The following is a 12,708-nucleotide window of genomic DNA, read 5'->3' as shown; positions in this document are numbered from 1 at the left end:
TGTCAGGAGAACATCAAGAGCGCAAGATTAAAGATGTAGGGGGATTAATATGCAAAGCGGGCACATTTGCTCACAGTTTTAAACTAATGCACTGGTCACATTTGGAACATTGTCAGCACATAATGACTGAGGGACATGGGGGAAATGGAAGCTGTGCTGGAATTTGCACTGTTTCATTCAGGGAAAGCTAAAGCCTTAGGCCAAGGCTAGCAGAAACCAAGGAAGGGTTTGTGGAGCAGACCGTTGCCCTGCCATCAAAAGTTGCCAGCGAATGAAGGTGCTACAGATCCCAGCTGAAGAGTAATCATACCCGAGGAAAACAACCTCCAGTTTCTAAAGCCCACCTTGAGTACCTATGGACGGCACATTCTTCAAATGGCTTTTCTCAATTAGTTTGATGGATTTCCCCTCTTGCCCCTCAGTTCTTACCTCCCACGAGTAGGTAGGTATTTGGGAAGAGATTTTTAGCCTGCATGAGAGCCCGAGCATGACCTGAGTGAAAGAGATCGAATATTCCATCTGCATAAACTCTCACTGGTCTGTCAACTGTAAAAGGTTAAAGCAGCACAGAATTAGAAAGCGGTGTAGAACAACCGGCCATTATACAAATTGCACTTTACAAAGTTACAAATACAATGCAGCAATATTTCAGGTGAAAGTATCTTTTTTATCCCCAATATCAATCCTTGTCTATTCAAATGGCTTTATGAGCACAAATAAAACCGTCTCTCAAAATCGGTTCCAAAAACCTTCCCACCACCGATGTAAGGCTTGTTGTTGAAACCCTTCTTAAATAAAGGCTCAATCAAATAATTCTCCAGTCTTCAGCTACCTCACTTGTGCCTAACAAAAATACAAAAATCTCTTCCAGGACCCTTGCAATCTCCTTTACTTCCCATAACATTTAGGTCTTGCCCCGGGGATTGATCCACTATTGTGTGTTTCAAGACCTCCAGTGCCACTTCTTTCATAATGTTGATCTGCTCCACTGATGATAGACATAAACTTCTGGAATAACTCAAAGAGTCAAGCAGCATCTCTGTAGGAGGCAGTCTGAAGAAGGGTTCCAACCCGAAACATCACACATCTGTTTTCTCCAGAGATGCTGGCGGACCCGCTGAGTTACTCCAGCACAAACACTATCTTTTTTTCGGTATAAACCAGCATCTGCAGTTTCTTCCTACACATCCAAGATGTCACTGTTCTTTTCCTAATGCTCGCTCATGTATTTATCCTTTTCCATGGTAAATACAAGTGAGAAGTATTCATTTAAGACCATACCTATTCACCGTGGCTCCACACATCAATTACCATGTTAATCCTTAAGGAGACTTACTCTTTCCCTAGGTACCCATTCACTCTTCATATACTATCGGAATCTTTTGGCATTCTCCTTTATCTTATCTGTCAGGAATATCTCATGACCCTTTTATGCCTTCCTAATTTCCTTCTTGAATGCATTATATCCTTTCAAGGAGGCATGTTCCAGGCACATTCTTGCAACAACATCGGAAACAAATGGTGCATCCCTGATAACCTCATCGACATAGCGGCAATGTCTCAAGGCATCATACCGCCCAATCTCATTCATGACAGTGAAACCTTTGTATTGGTGTGTTCGATCAACACTGCACACTGAAACCAAACACATACAAGCAATCCTTGTGAAATATCCATTACACACACATCCCATGTAAATGTCAAAATTGCTTCTGCCACTACTTTCAATGACTGGCATCATTTCATTTTTATGCCTGTAAATATGACTGCAAGATAAATGTTTTCAAAGTATAAATGTGTTAAGAATTCCCCATTATAATTCCTTCCTTTTTAATAATGACAGTTATTAGGAGTTTTGAGATTATTTGGAGTATTCTGAGCAGTTTTTGGGTCCCATATCTAAGGAAGGATGAGATTCCATTGGAGAGGGTCCAGAGGAGGTTTATGAAAATTATCCCAGGGATGAATTATTTGAAATATGATAAGTACTGGGCCTGTATTCACTAACGTTTAGAAGGATGAGGGGAGACCTCATTGAAAATCACTGAATAGTGAACAGCCTGAATAGAGTGGATGTGGAGAGGGTGTTTCCACTTGTGGGAGAGTCTGGCCTCAGAATAAAAGGACGTACCTTTAAAAGGAGATGGACATTTCTTTAGTCAGAGGGTGGTGAATCTGTGAAATTTATTGCCACAGATGGCTGTGGAGGCCAAGTTATTGGATATTTTTAAGGCAGAGATTGACAGATTCTTGATTAGTAAGGGTGTCATGGATTATGGGGAGATGGCAGGAGAATGGGGTTTGGAGGGAAAGATATATCAGCCATGATTGAATGATGGACCGAATGGCTTAATTCTGCTCCTATCACTTATGAACTTATGACAGTAACACACGGTAACAAACCATATTAGTACAATACCAGGTAGCCGGATCAGAATTCCAACACCTATCTGTGATTTCTTGACATATATGATCCTTTAATTCCTGTCGGCTATTGGGGGATTATAGCATAAACCAATCAAAGTGATCACCCTCTTTCTCTGGATAGTTCCCTGTGAGATCTCCTTTTTATGTCCTGCCAATATGTTCTTCCTAATCAATAATGCAACTCCCCTTCCTCTCTACCTCCACCTCTATGACGCCAGAAACATTGGTACCTCAGAACACTGAGCTGCCAGTCCCTGCTCATCCCTCAACAGTGTTCCCACAATAGCTATCATATCACAATCCCATGTGCTAATCCATGCTCTGAGTGCATCTGCCTTACCTATGCTGCTTCTTGCACTGGAAGACCAGGATATCATCTGGTGATTACAGGAAGAACTAAGGGAGTGTTTACTGAAAGTAACTGCAGTAGACATTACATGAATGAGAATGAGATGTGGTTTGGAAAATGGAGAGGGGATTTTGAAGGATGATGACCTGGTCAGAATGCAAATGGTGAAAATACATCATGGTTACAGTCATAGAAATTCTCAGTCGAGACTTCGATTAGGATCCTTTCAGGAATTTTAAGAATCCTCACTGGATATTGTAAAGATTCAAACGTGGAATTGACATTAACCAGCTAAGTGTGTAGGAAGGAGTTGCAGAGGCTGGTTTACACCGGAGATAAACATAAAATGCTGGAGTAACTCAGTGGGTCTGGAGAAAAGGAATGGGTGATGTTTTGTGTCGAAACCCTTGTTTTGACCCGAAGCGTCACCTATTTATTTTCTCTTGGGATGCTGCCACACCTGCTGAGTTACTCCAGCATTTTGTGTCTATTAACAGCTAAGTGATGTTGCTGTTAGAAGACCATGGCTGAAGCCTGCTGCTCTAAGACAAACATTTGCATTCTCCGAGGCAAGAAAGAAAGTGGCATCTTTGTACCATTGCACCAAGTCGGGGTGAAGGGTTTAAAGAGATGGTGAGGAGTTGCGATAAGAGAGCTATGTGAGGAGGTCATCATGAGGTTGGATGGAGTATTGAGGGCATAGTTGGCAAGAGACAGTCCCCAATATTGTCTCTGGGACCGTCTCATGGAAGGTGTGTAGAGATTTCCCCCTCTACTCTTAGTGATATGTCAAAAAAAAATCTTTCTGGTCTTATTCTTCTAGCCCAGTTTGCATCAGCCCACCTCCCACACAAAACATTGTATATGCTGTTTACAATATTAACTGTTAGGAAATTTAAGATTAACCTGGTGTTCCATAGCGGGCCTGAGCAATGGTCAGTCTCTCGTGAGGAGCTTTGCACTGACAGCTTATTTCATCTGCAAATGCAGCAGGTTCATTTAATGTCTGCAGAGAAAAAGAAAAAAATAATAAAGATTAGGACATCCTCGAGTGCTTTAGTATGAATTAGATCTGACAGCTGCATAAAAGCCGTACAATGCTGAGTGATTTGTTCAATACATTTGAGGCCGTTTTGCATTTAGTAGAAGATCTTTGGTTAAAGTCACTTAATATACAGAAAAATCATTTCCTTTACAAATCCAAGAGGGATTTGAGAACTATTTAAATTCAGCATATTTTACAAAAATACTGAGATAAATTGCTGTAATGGCCATAAAGAATCGCTGGTAAATTGGCATTATTTTCAATAATTTACGAATGTGCATTTTTGAGAACCATATTGTACTAGCATTTCAAATGAAGTAATTTATTCTGGGTGCTCCTGCTGTGAGCCAAGGGCCTTGAGCTCTTCAAAGTCATACAGTGGATCTGACAAGAGACCTTTGAACAAGAATGGCTACTCAACCTATCAAGCCTCGCCAGATTTCACTGAGAGCATGACTCAGCTCCATGCTCTTATCCTTGCTCCATCTGTGCTAATGCACAGTGTCATAGATAGTTACAGCTCAGAAGGAGGGAATTTGTACCTTGCAGGCTCCAGACATGAGCAATCCAGTTAATCCCTCACCTACACCCTCCTCTCAGAGCCCTATACTTATTCTCAGAATTTATCTACTCTCTTTTTAAAACACCACAACTGAATCTGCCTCTAGTACCTCGTCCCCATCCCCACCCCCACTGCAGTGCATTCCACCCTCTTCGTAACAAAAAGTCCTCACGTGCTGCTTTGAGTCCTTTTGCCAAATGCCCTCAATCTATGTTCCCTGGTTCTTGAATCTTCTGATAGTGAATACTAGACTCTCGATCTCCATGACTTTAAGTATGTCTAACAGATCCTCTCTCAACCTAATAAGTTTCAAAATAAATAACCCCTGCTCCAATTACCAAATAAGATTCTATCCATTCTGACCTAGAGATCAGCATTCATGGTCACCCTGGAGAGAAAGCTTCAAATCTCTATCAGCATTGGTGTAAAATTGTAATTCCTGATTTCAATTGTGGACGTGGCTCTCATTGTAATTCTGCATTTCCTGGCTCTTAATTCTCCATGGGGAAAATTATTTCTTGATATCTCGTCTGTCAAATCATTTGAACATTTGAAGCATCTACAATTTAATGCTCAATCTCTAGCAATCAAGGAAATACAAACTATTTGTCTTACAAATTTAACCTTCTCCGATCATCATGTATTGGGCATCAGACATATGAGTACAACAAAGTGCTGGAGAAATCAGACCCGGATCCACCACCAATTTTATAGCACCCTTGGTTCCAGAGCGTTGTTGGATTATCTGTTTTGCCGAACCAATACAGGTCACGGCCTCGGGGGTGGGTGGGGGTATCATCATACCGGCCTGCAAAGTTGGCCTCAAAAGTCGGCCATGGGAACTAATCTGTAGGCTCTGGCCGGGTTGCAGTTCCAGAGCCCCAGTCACAGGGAGCATATTCAATCCGCCGATCGGTTGCGTCAGTTGTGATGAGGTCGAGAACGGCCACCTCACCTGGCTTAGGAACCACATTTTCGGGGGGGGCGGGGTTTCAAGTGCGCTCTCATATTTTAGTCTGGATGAAAGGAGATGTTAGACCACCAGTTGCCGGAAATTGGTGGTGGACCTGTAATCGGTTATCATTCTTCTAAGGACTTCAACAATGCAAGAAAAAGTCCCATTACCTGAATCCTATGGAAAACAATCAATATTAAGTACTTTGCTAACTTCATCACATTGCACCTGAGTGATTGAAGCCACAAACACGTGCTGCACTGGTACCTTACATCAATATCAACCACTATGCACCTTGCACCTCGGCCCCATGAGGAATGACATTTCGTTCAAATGTATACATATGTTCGAATAACAAATATATTATTATTAATGAAGACATTGTCTTTATACCTGTTTAATAGTAATCATATATTTACATTTGTTTTCAATTATATGTTTTTTTAAATTGTTTAACGCCAAACAAGTGCATGAACATTGACCTCCATTCCTGTCTTGGTTCCTTTGATCTTAATTAATGTTTCCCATAAGAACAAACACATGGGATAGCATCAAGCCATTCAGCGCCTCAAGCCATTCAACATGATCATGGGTGATTCATGTTTCCTCCTCCACTTCCTCACCCTTTATCCACTGTCTATTTGCTATTTAGAAATCTAACCTAGCCTTAAATGTACAGAATAACTGCCCCACAGCTATCTGCGACAGTCCTACAGATTCACAACTCCCCAGAGAATAAATTCTTTCTCGACTCAGTCATTATAAAGTGCCTCCTTATTCAAAGACCAGACCCCCTGGTTCTGGGATCTTCCAAAGACGAAATATCCTCTCAGCATTTAATCTATCTTGCCTCTGAAGAATCATATATATTTCAATGAGACCGTGGGAGAGTGATTAGTCAGCCCACTGAGTCTGTACCAAACATCAACCACCTATTTGCACTAATCTTATATTAATCCTCCCTCATACTTATAAACTCTACAAGGTAGACTGCTCAGGTAGTCCTGCCCTATCCAGGATTACCTGAACTGCCTTCAGCGAAATAAGATATTTCCTTTAATAGGGAGATCAAAGTTGTTTACCATGAGCTGGATTCACACCTCCAGATTCAGGGACAGGTTCATCCCAGCTGCTATCAGGCAACTGAATCATCCTACCAACAACTAGAGAGCAGTCCTGAGCTACTATCTATCTCATAGGAGAACCTGGGACTATCTTAAATTGGACTTTAGTAGACTTTACCTTGCACTAAATGTTATTACTTTATCATGTATCTGTACACTCTGGATGAATCCATTGTAATCATGCATTGGCTTTCTGCTGACTGGATAGCACACAACAAAAGCTTTTCACTGTACCTCGGTACACGTGACAATAAATGAAACTAAACTAAACTAGATGTGGTCTCAGGAGTGCCTTGCAAAGGTGCAATAAGCTTTTCCCCACATTTATACTGCAACCCCCTTCAAATAAGGGCCAACATAAAGTCCCCCTATTAATTGCTGTTCTTGTTTGATAGCTTTGTATGTTTCATGCACAATAATCCCCAAATCCCATTGTCCTGCAGCCTTCCCCATTTAAATAGTGCTGCTCTTTTGTCCTTCCTCCCACATTATATTCCATTTGCCAACATTTTGCCTGCTCACTTGATCCATAAATCTCTCTCTCTCTGAACTTTCTGTATCCTCTTTGCAAATAGCTTTGCCCATCTATTTTTAATGTGTCACAGTGGCAGTTTTCCAATCGTCTAGCATTTCTTCAGAATTCAAGGCTTTTGTTCCCTTCCTCCAAGTCATTGACATGTATTGCAACAGTTGTGGTCCCCTTACCAACCCATGCTGTTCCCCACCAGCTACAGGTTGCCAGTCTGATAACTGCCTTCATCTGCAGACTTTATCCTTGGTGAGGCAAATTGTTGAAGTCCAACAATTTGTCTCATTAGAAGTCCAAATCAAACACATCCACAGGTTCCCCCCACCCCCACTAGTTGAGACTTTCCTCTTCAAAACAATTCTAGTAAATTTGCCGAAAACAATTTCCTCTTCATGATTGATCATGAATTTCCAACGTTGCGGCTCCTACTTCCTTTATAACTTTTCATTTTATATTTCATTTTTATTTTTTTCATCCAGCTAACCAGTCTATAGTTACCCTTTTTTGAATAGGCGCATCAGTTTTCTAATCCTCTGGCACTTGTCCAGAATTCAAGGATTTTTCCAAGGTTGTAATGAATGCATCCATGATCTCAATAGTCATGTTGTTTAGGATCCTTCACTTATCAGCCTTTGGCCCTGTTCAAGTCAAGTCAAGTCAAGTCAAGTTTATTTGTCACATACACATGCGAGATGTGCAGTGAAATGAAAGTGGCAATGCTCGCGGACTTTTGTGCAAAAGACAAACAACCAAACAAACTATAAACACAATCATAACACACATATTCTTTTATATAATAAATAATGGAAGGAAAAACGTTCAGTAGAGTTAGTCCCTGGTGAGATAGGCTTTTACAGTCCGAATGGCCTCTGGGAAGAAACTCCTTCTCAACCTCTCCGTTCTCACCGCATGGCAACGGAGGCATTTGCCTGACCGTAGCAGCTGGAACAGTCCGTTGCAGGGGTGGAAGGGGTCTCTCATGATATTGTTGGCTCTGGAGTTGCACCTCCTGATGTATAGTTCCTGCAGGGGGGCAAGTGAAATTCCCATAGTGCGTTCGGCCGAACGCACTACTCTATGCAGAGCCTTCTTGTCCTTGGCAGAGCAATTCCCAAACCAGATGGTAATGTTCCCGGACAACATGCTTTCCACCGCCGCTACGTAGAAGCACTGGAGGATCCTCCGAGACACTCTGAATTTCCTCAATTGCCTGAGGTGGTAAAGGTGCTGACTTGCCTTACTCACGAGTGCTGAGGCGTGTGATGCCCATGTCATATCCTCGGAGATGTGGACTCCCAGATATTTAAAACAGTTCACCCTATCCACAGAATCCCCATTTATCCTCAATGGAGTGTACGTCCTCGGATGATGTGCCCATCTAAAGTCCATGATCAGCTCCTTCGTTTTTTTGATGTTCAAGAGGAGGCTGTTATCCTGACACCGGAATGCTAGACCAGCCACCTCCTCTCGGTAGCTTGGTTTGCTTACTACTATTTCTCTATGGTGATGGTATTTAATTTTCTCCACCATGATATAATATTAATGAGATGTTTATGGTTCTCTTCTACTCTAAAGATCGAAGCAGGATATCTATTTAACTCCTGCACCAATTTTCTATGTTTCTATGTTTTTTTACCAATTAGATAAAACCAGCCAATATGAAGATTAAAGAATTATTGCACTGTACTTTTTGCAAGCCCTGTTTTTACATTGCTTTATTCACTTTCCCTTCTGAGTTTACACTATTTTTGGGGGGGCTTCACACTACCCCTACCAATGTCTTTAGTCCACCCAATGAATCTATGAATGATAATGTATTATCATACAGTACATGACATGTCACAGTGAGATATCTTTGTTTTGCATACACAAGGCATGCAAAGAGTGGCCACATATAGAGTGCCGACAAACTTACAAAGTATTCCATTTACTCCCCAATGGTCCCAACTGAATTTGGTATCTCAGCCTGGATCATCTCTCAAAACTGTATTTATTTCATCGCTCATTAACAGTGCTAACCCACAACATTTTCCTCTCGCTTGTCCTTCCTGTGTGTCAAATACCTCTTAATAATGTTCCCAGCATTGATCTGCTTGGAAACATGTTGCTTCAAAGACCATCAGATCTTACGCTCCACCACTATATGCACATTAGTTGACTAACTTTATGATGAATACTTACATTGAAATACACAGCTTTTATACCAGCTATTTTCAATCATCTTACGACTTTTTACACTGTGGCTGTTTGCCTCTCATCCTTGAAACCCTTGCCTTCTGTTTTTTTCATTCTACTTTTCTTTCTTTTATTCACATCCTTGTTTCTCTCTCCATCCTTGTGCTGATAAGGTTCCCACTCCTTGTTGTAAAGCCTCCATACAAGCACGAACAAACTCCCCAGCAGTGTAAGCTGTCCTACTTGGGCAGACCTCACCTCCTGCAGAGCCAGTAACAAATGTCCAAGGAATCTAAGTACCTCCCTCCTGCACCATCACTACAACCACACCTTTACCTGATCCACTCTCCTGTTCCCTCACACGTACCTCTGGAAATAATCATATGATTACTATGAATGAGGTTCTACCTTATAATTTATAAGGTAGTACCTTATGCTAAGAACTTGGGCGGCATGGAAAAGTTGGGATGAGCGGCTTTTTTAATATATTTATCTGCCAACTCTAAATTCATGGTATTTATAAAAGCACAGTGGAATAAACATGCTGACCATCAATAAATATAAGGTGCATCTGCTCCATCTCACAGAGAGTGGGCTGTTGAGTGCTCAAGCACATTTGATGATGATAAAAGCAACAGCAACAATTAGAGAACTTGACATTATAAATTAAAGAGTTCTTCAACCACAATTGCAGCATACAACTTGGTGGCTCATCCACTGCACTCCCAGAGAGTGAATCACAGCCTGCAATCTAGTTGAGGGACTCAAATGACATAAACTGCAGAAATTCATAAATAGAAAATTATGCTTGAAGGATGAGATACAGCTTTTAAATGTTTAACTTACACCATCACATACCTCGTAAAACATGATCTGGAGATATTTCTAGCATTAAAAATTGATTACAAATCTAAGTTGTTGTCATCTAATTTATGATTTATACACAATAAGGAGTTTTCTTTTCTGATTCTTCCTAAAGTTTGTACAAAACTTTCCCCTCCCTAAGTATTTTAGGAGGTTGTGCACTGTGTAAATGGAGATCTGCATGAACGTGGGCTCCAGTCTGTTCAGCTTATAGTTGTAGACTGAACTTTACATTCAATCCCAGTGGAACAAACAGATTCTCATTTTACCTGTAAACGGATTCACAAAACTGCTTTAGAATCATACAGCTATACTGCAAAGAAAAAAGCCGCTCATCCCAACTTTTCCATGCCGCCCAAGTTCTTTGTCAGAGGTAGTCCTATTGTCCCTGTAGTTGTCCCATTTTTGTCCAAAACTTTCCTATCCATGTTAGACACAAAATGCTGGAGTAATTCAGCGAAGCAGGCAGCATCTTTGGAGAGAAGGAATGGGGGACGTTTCGGGTCAAGACCCTTCTTCAAGGGTCTTCAGTCTGTTTCCTTCACATCTCCACATCTTGAATTGGCAGCTTCAATTAGCAAATGCACCACCCTTTATGTGAAAAAGCTGCCCCTCAGGTTTCTTCAACATCTTTCCCTTCCAACATCTTTCCCTTTCCCTTGAAACTTATGCACTCTAGCTTTCGACTCCCTTCCACTCGAAAAAAAGATTATGACCACCCACTTTATGTGCTTCATGATTTTATATACCTCTCAGGTCATCTCGTAGCCTCCAACTCTATAGGCAAAAACAATTACAGACGATCCAACCTCTCCTTACAACTCAAGCTCTCCAGTAACATCCTTATGAATCTTTTCAGCACATTTTCCAGCATAATGACATCCTCCAACAGCTGACTGATGCCAGTGTGGTTTCACCAATGATGTACAGTATAAAACAAGCATGCCAAATGTCTTCTTCACCACACTGTCTAACTGTGCATACACGTTCAGGGAACTATATACTAGGACCCACAGGTCTCTCTGTTCTACAACACTCACCTGTGCAAGTCCTGCCCTGGTTTAACTTACCAAAATGCAACACCCCACACTTGTCCAAACTAAATTTCTTCTAACCTTCTTCAACCCACTTCACCAATTAACCGTGACCCAATTTTAATCTTAGATAACCCTCTTCACTGTCCACCACACCAGTTGACATCTGTAAATGTTGGTGACATCCGCTAACTTACGAACCAAATGTGAAACAAATTGAAGCAAATATTTAAAAATCTTCACACTTCCCTTAAATGATTGAAATTATTAATACCGATTGGATAATGGAGAAAAAGAAACAAATCTCCTTCTCATTCTCTACATTACCCTCTATCTATCTCCTCCGATAGTCACCTACACTTCTCTTAGACACTTCAAGTTGCTTTGAATAAAATAAAATCTTCTCACCCTACTGCCAGCCACAATTTAATTTGTTAGCATTTCCATCAGTGACTCACCAATGAGCCAAAATACATTTTCCCGCTCAAAATCTTTTGCAGGTACACAACTCTTAATTAGATCTCCATTTGCGCTACATTGTAGCGGTAGAAATAAACTTGAATCTCCCTTCACGATTATATCCGCGCATATTTGCCATTTTCCAAAATTATACTCTGTGGTAATCTTGGCTTCATTCTTCTTTTTTTTTTACCACAAGGCCCTAACAACAGTACAACAACCCACTAAATGTAACTAATTAATCCTCATTACTGCATGAAGCCTTTAGTTAAGCTGCATACTTTGGGTTGTTTACGTTCTGTTTTTCTCTTTAACTTACGGTTGTAATTCCTAGGCCTTATGGGCTTTAATAGGAGAACATTTTTGAACAGCTTGTGCCCACCATTGAAATACCCAACCTCTTATTTCCAAGCTCTTCCACTTTTGCACAACAAATCAAGATCTAGGACCAGACATGATGTTTCTAAGGCAGGAGGTAGATTTATGGATAACAGTGTATTTTATTCAAAGGTTTCCAATAATATGTAGAATCATAGTTGTTATAATAATATATAATACAGTTTTGTGTTCAGTAGTATAATATACATATCATTATAAACTCTTCATTACAATGCAGTTTGTAATGAACTATCTTCCCTATTCATAACATTCATTGCAGTCATGCAATTTAGTTTTAAAACGATACAGGGCAAACTGTTAAACTGTACAACAAAAGCTTTTCACTTAAACTGAACTGAACTAAACTAAACTCAAATGAAACTTTAATACACCCACAAAATCAGTTCTTTTCTAAGGGCATGTTTTGACTCCAATTCCCTTTGACTGGAAAACGGTAATTAGGGAAACATTAACTGAAAGTAGTTTACTTACTTTGATAACGATAACATGTTCTATTTATACAAATTAAGCAATTTAAATGACTAAAATTCTTTTAGCTGTAAAATAGTTATGGATAAGGGTAGAGATGATCCACAAGTTAAAGTTCTAAATTGGGGCAAGGCCAACTCTGTTGGTGTTAGGCAGGACCTTGCAAAAGTTGACTGCAATAGGTTGTTCGTGGGCAGAGACGTCCAAAAAGTGGGATGCTTTTAAAAGTGTGTTAGTGATTGTTCAAGGTATGCATGTTCCTGTTAGAGTGAAGGGCAAGGCAGGTAAAAGTAATGACCCCTGGATGACGAGAGAAAT

The 12,708-nt window shown here is 40.5% G+C and overlaps 1 protein-coding gene across 3 annotated transcripts in view; it reads right to left on the bottom strand.

Annotated features, from left to right (window-relative positions):
• LOC129702658 (choline-phosphate cytidylyltransferase B) overlaps positions 1-12,708 on the bottom strand; it is a 53,929-nt gene that overhangs the window by 16,990 nt on the left and 24,231 nt on the right. For 2 of the 3 annotated variants that reach the window (XM_055644542.1, XM_055644541.1), the window contains exons 2-3: positions 3,683-3,782; positions 430-546 (exon numbers count right to left, since the gene is read on the bottom strand). In XM_055644542.1, coding sequence (XP_055500517.1) covers positions 430-546; positions 3,683-3,782 — 217 coding nt within the window. Of the gene's footprint in view, positions 1-344; positions 547-3,682; positions 3,783-12,708 lie in introns of those variants that run through there. The other variant, XM_055644543.1, reaches the window with a different exon arrangement.

This window comes from Leucoraja erinacea, chromosome 13, assembly GCF_028641065.1.
Source record: "Leucoraja erinacea ecotype New England chromosome 13, Leri_hhj_1, whole genome shotgun sequence".
In the NCBI taxonomy this organism is placed as follows: domain Eukaryota; kingdom Metazoa; phylum Chordata; class Chondrichthyes; order Rajiformes; family Rajidae; genus Leucoraja; species Leucoraja erinaceus.
This window is presented reverse-complemented; position numbering and strand designations above follow the sequence as displayed.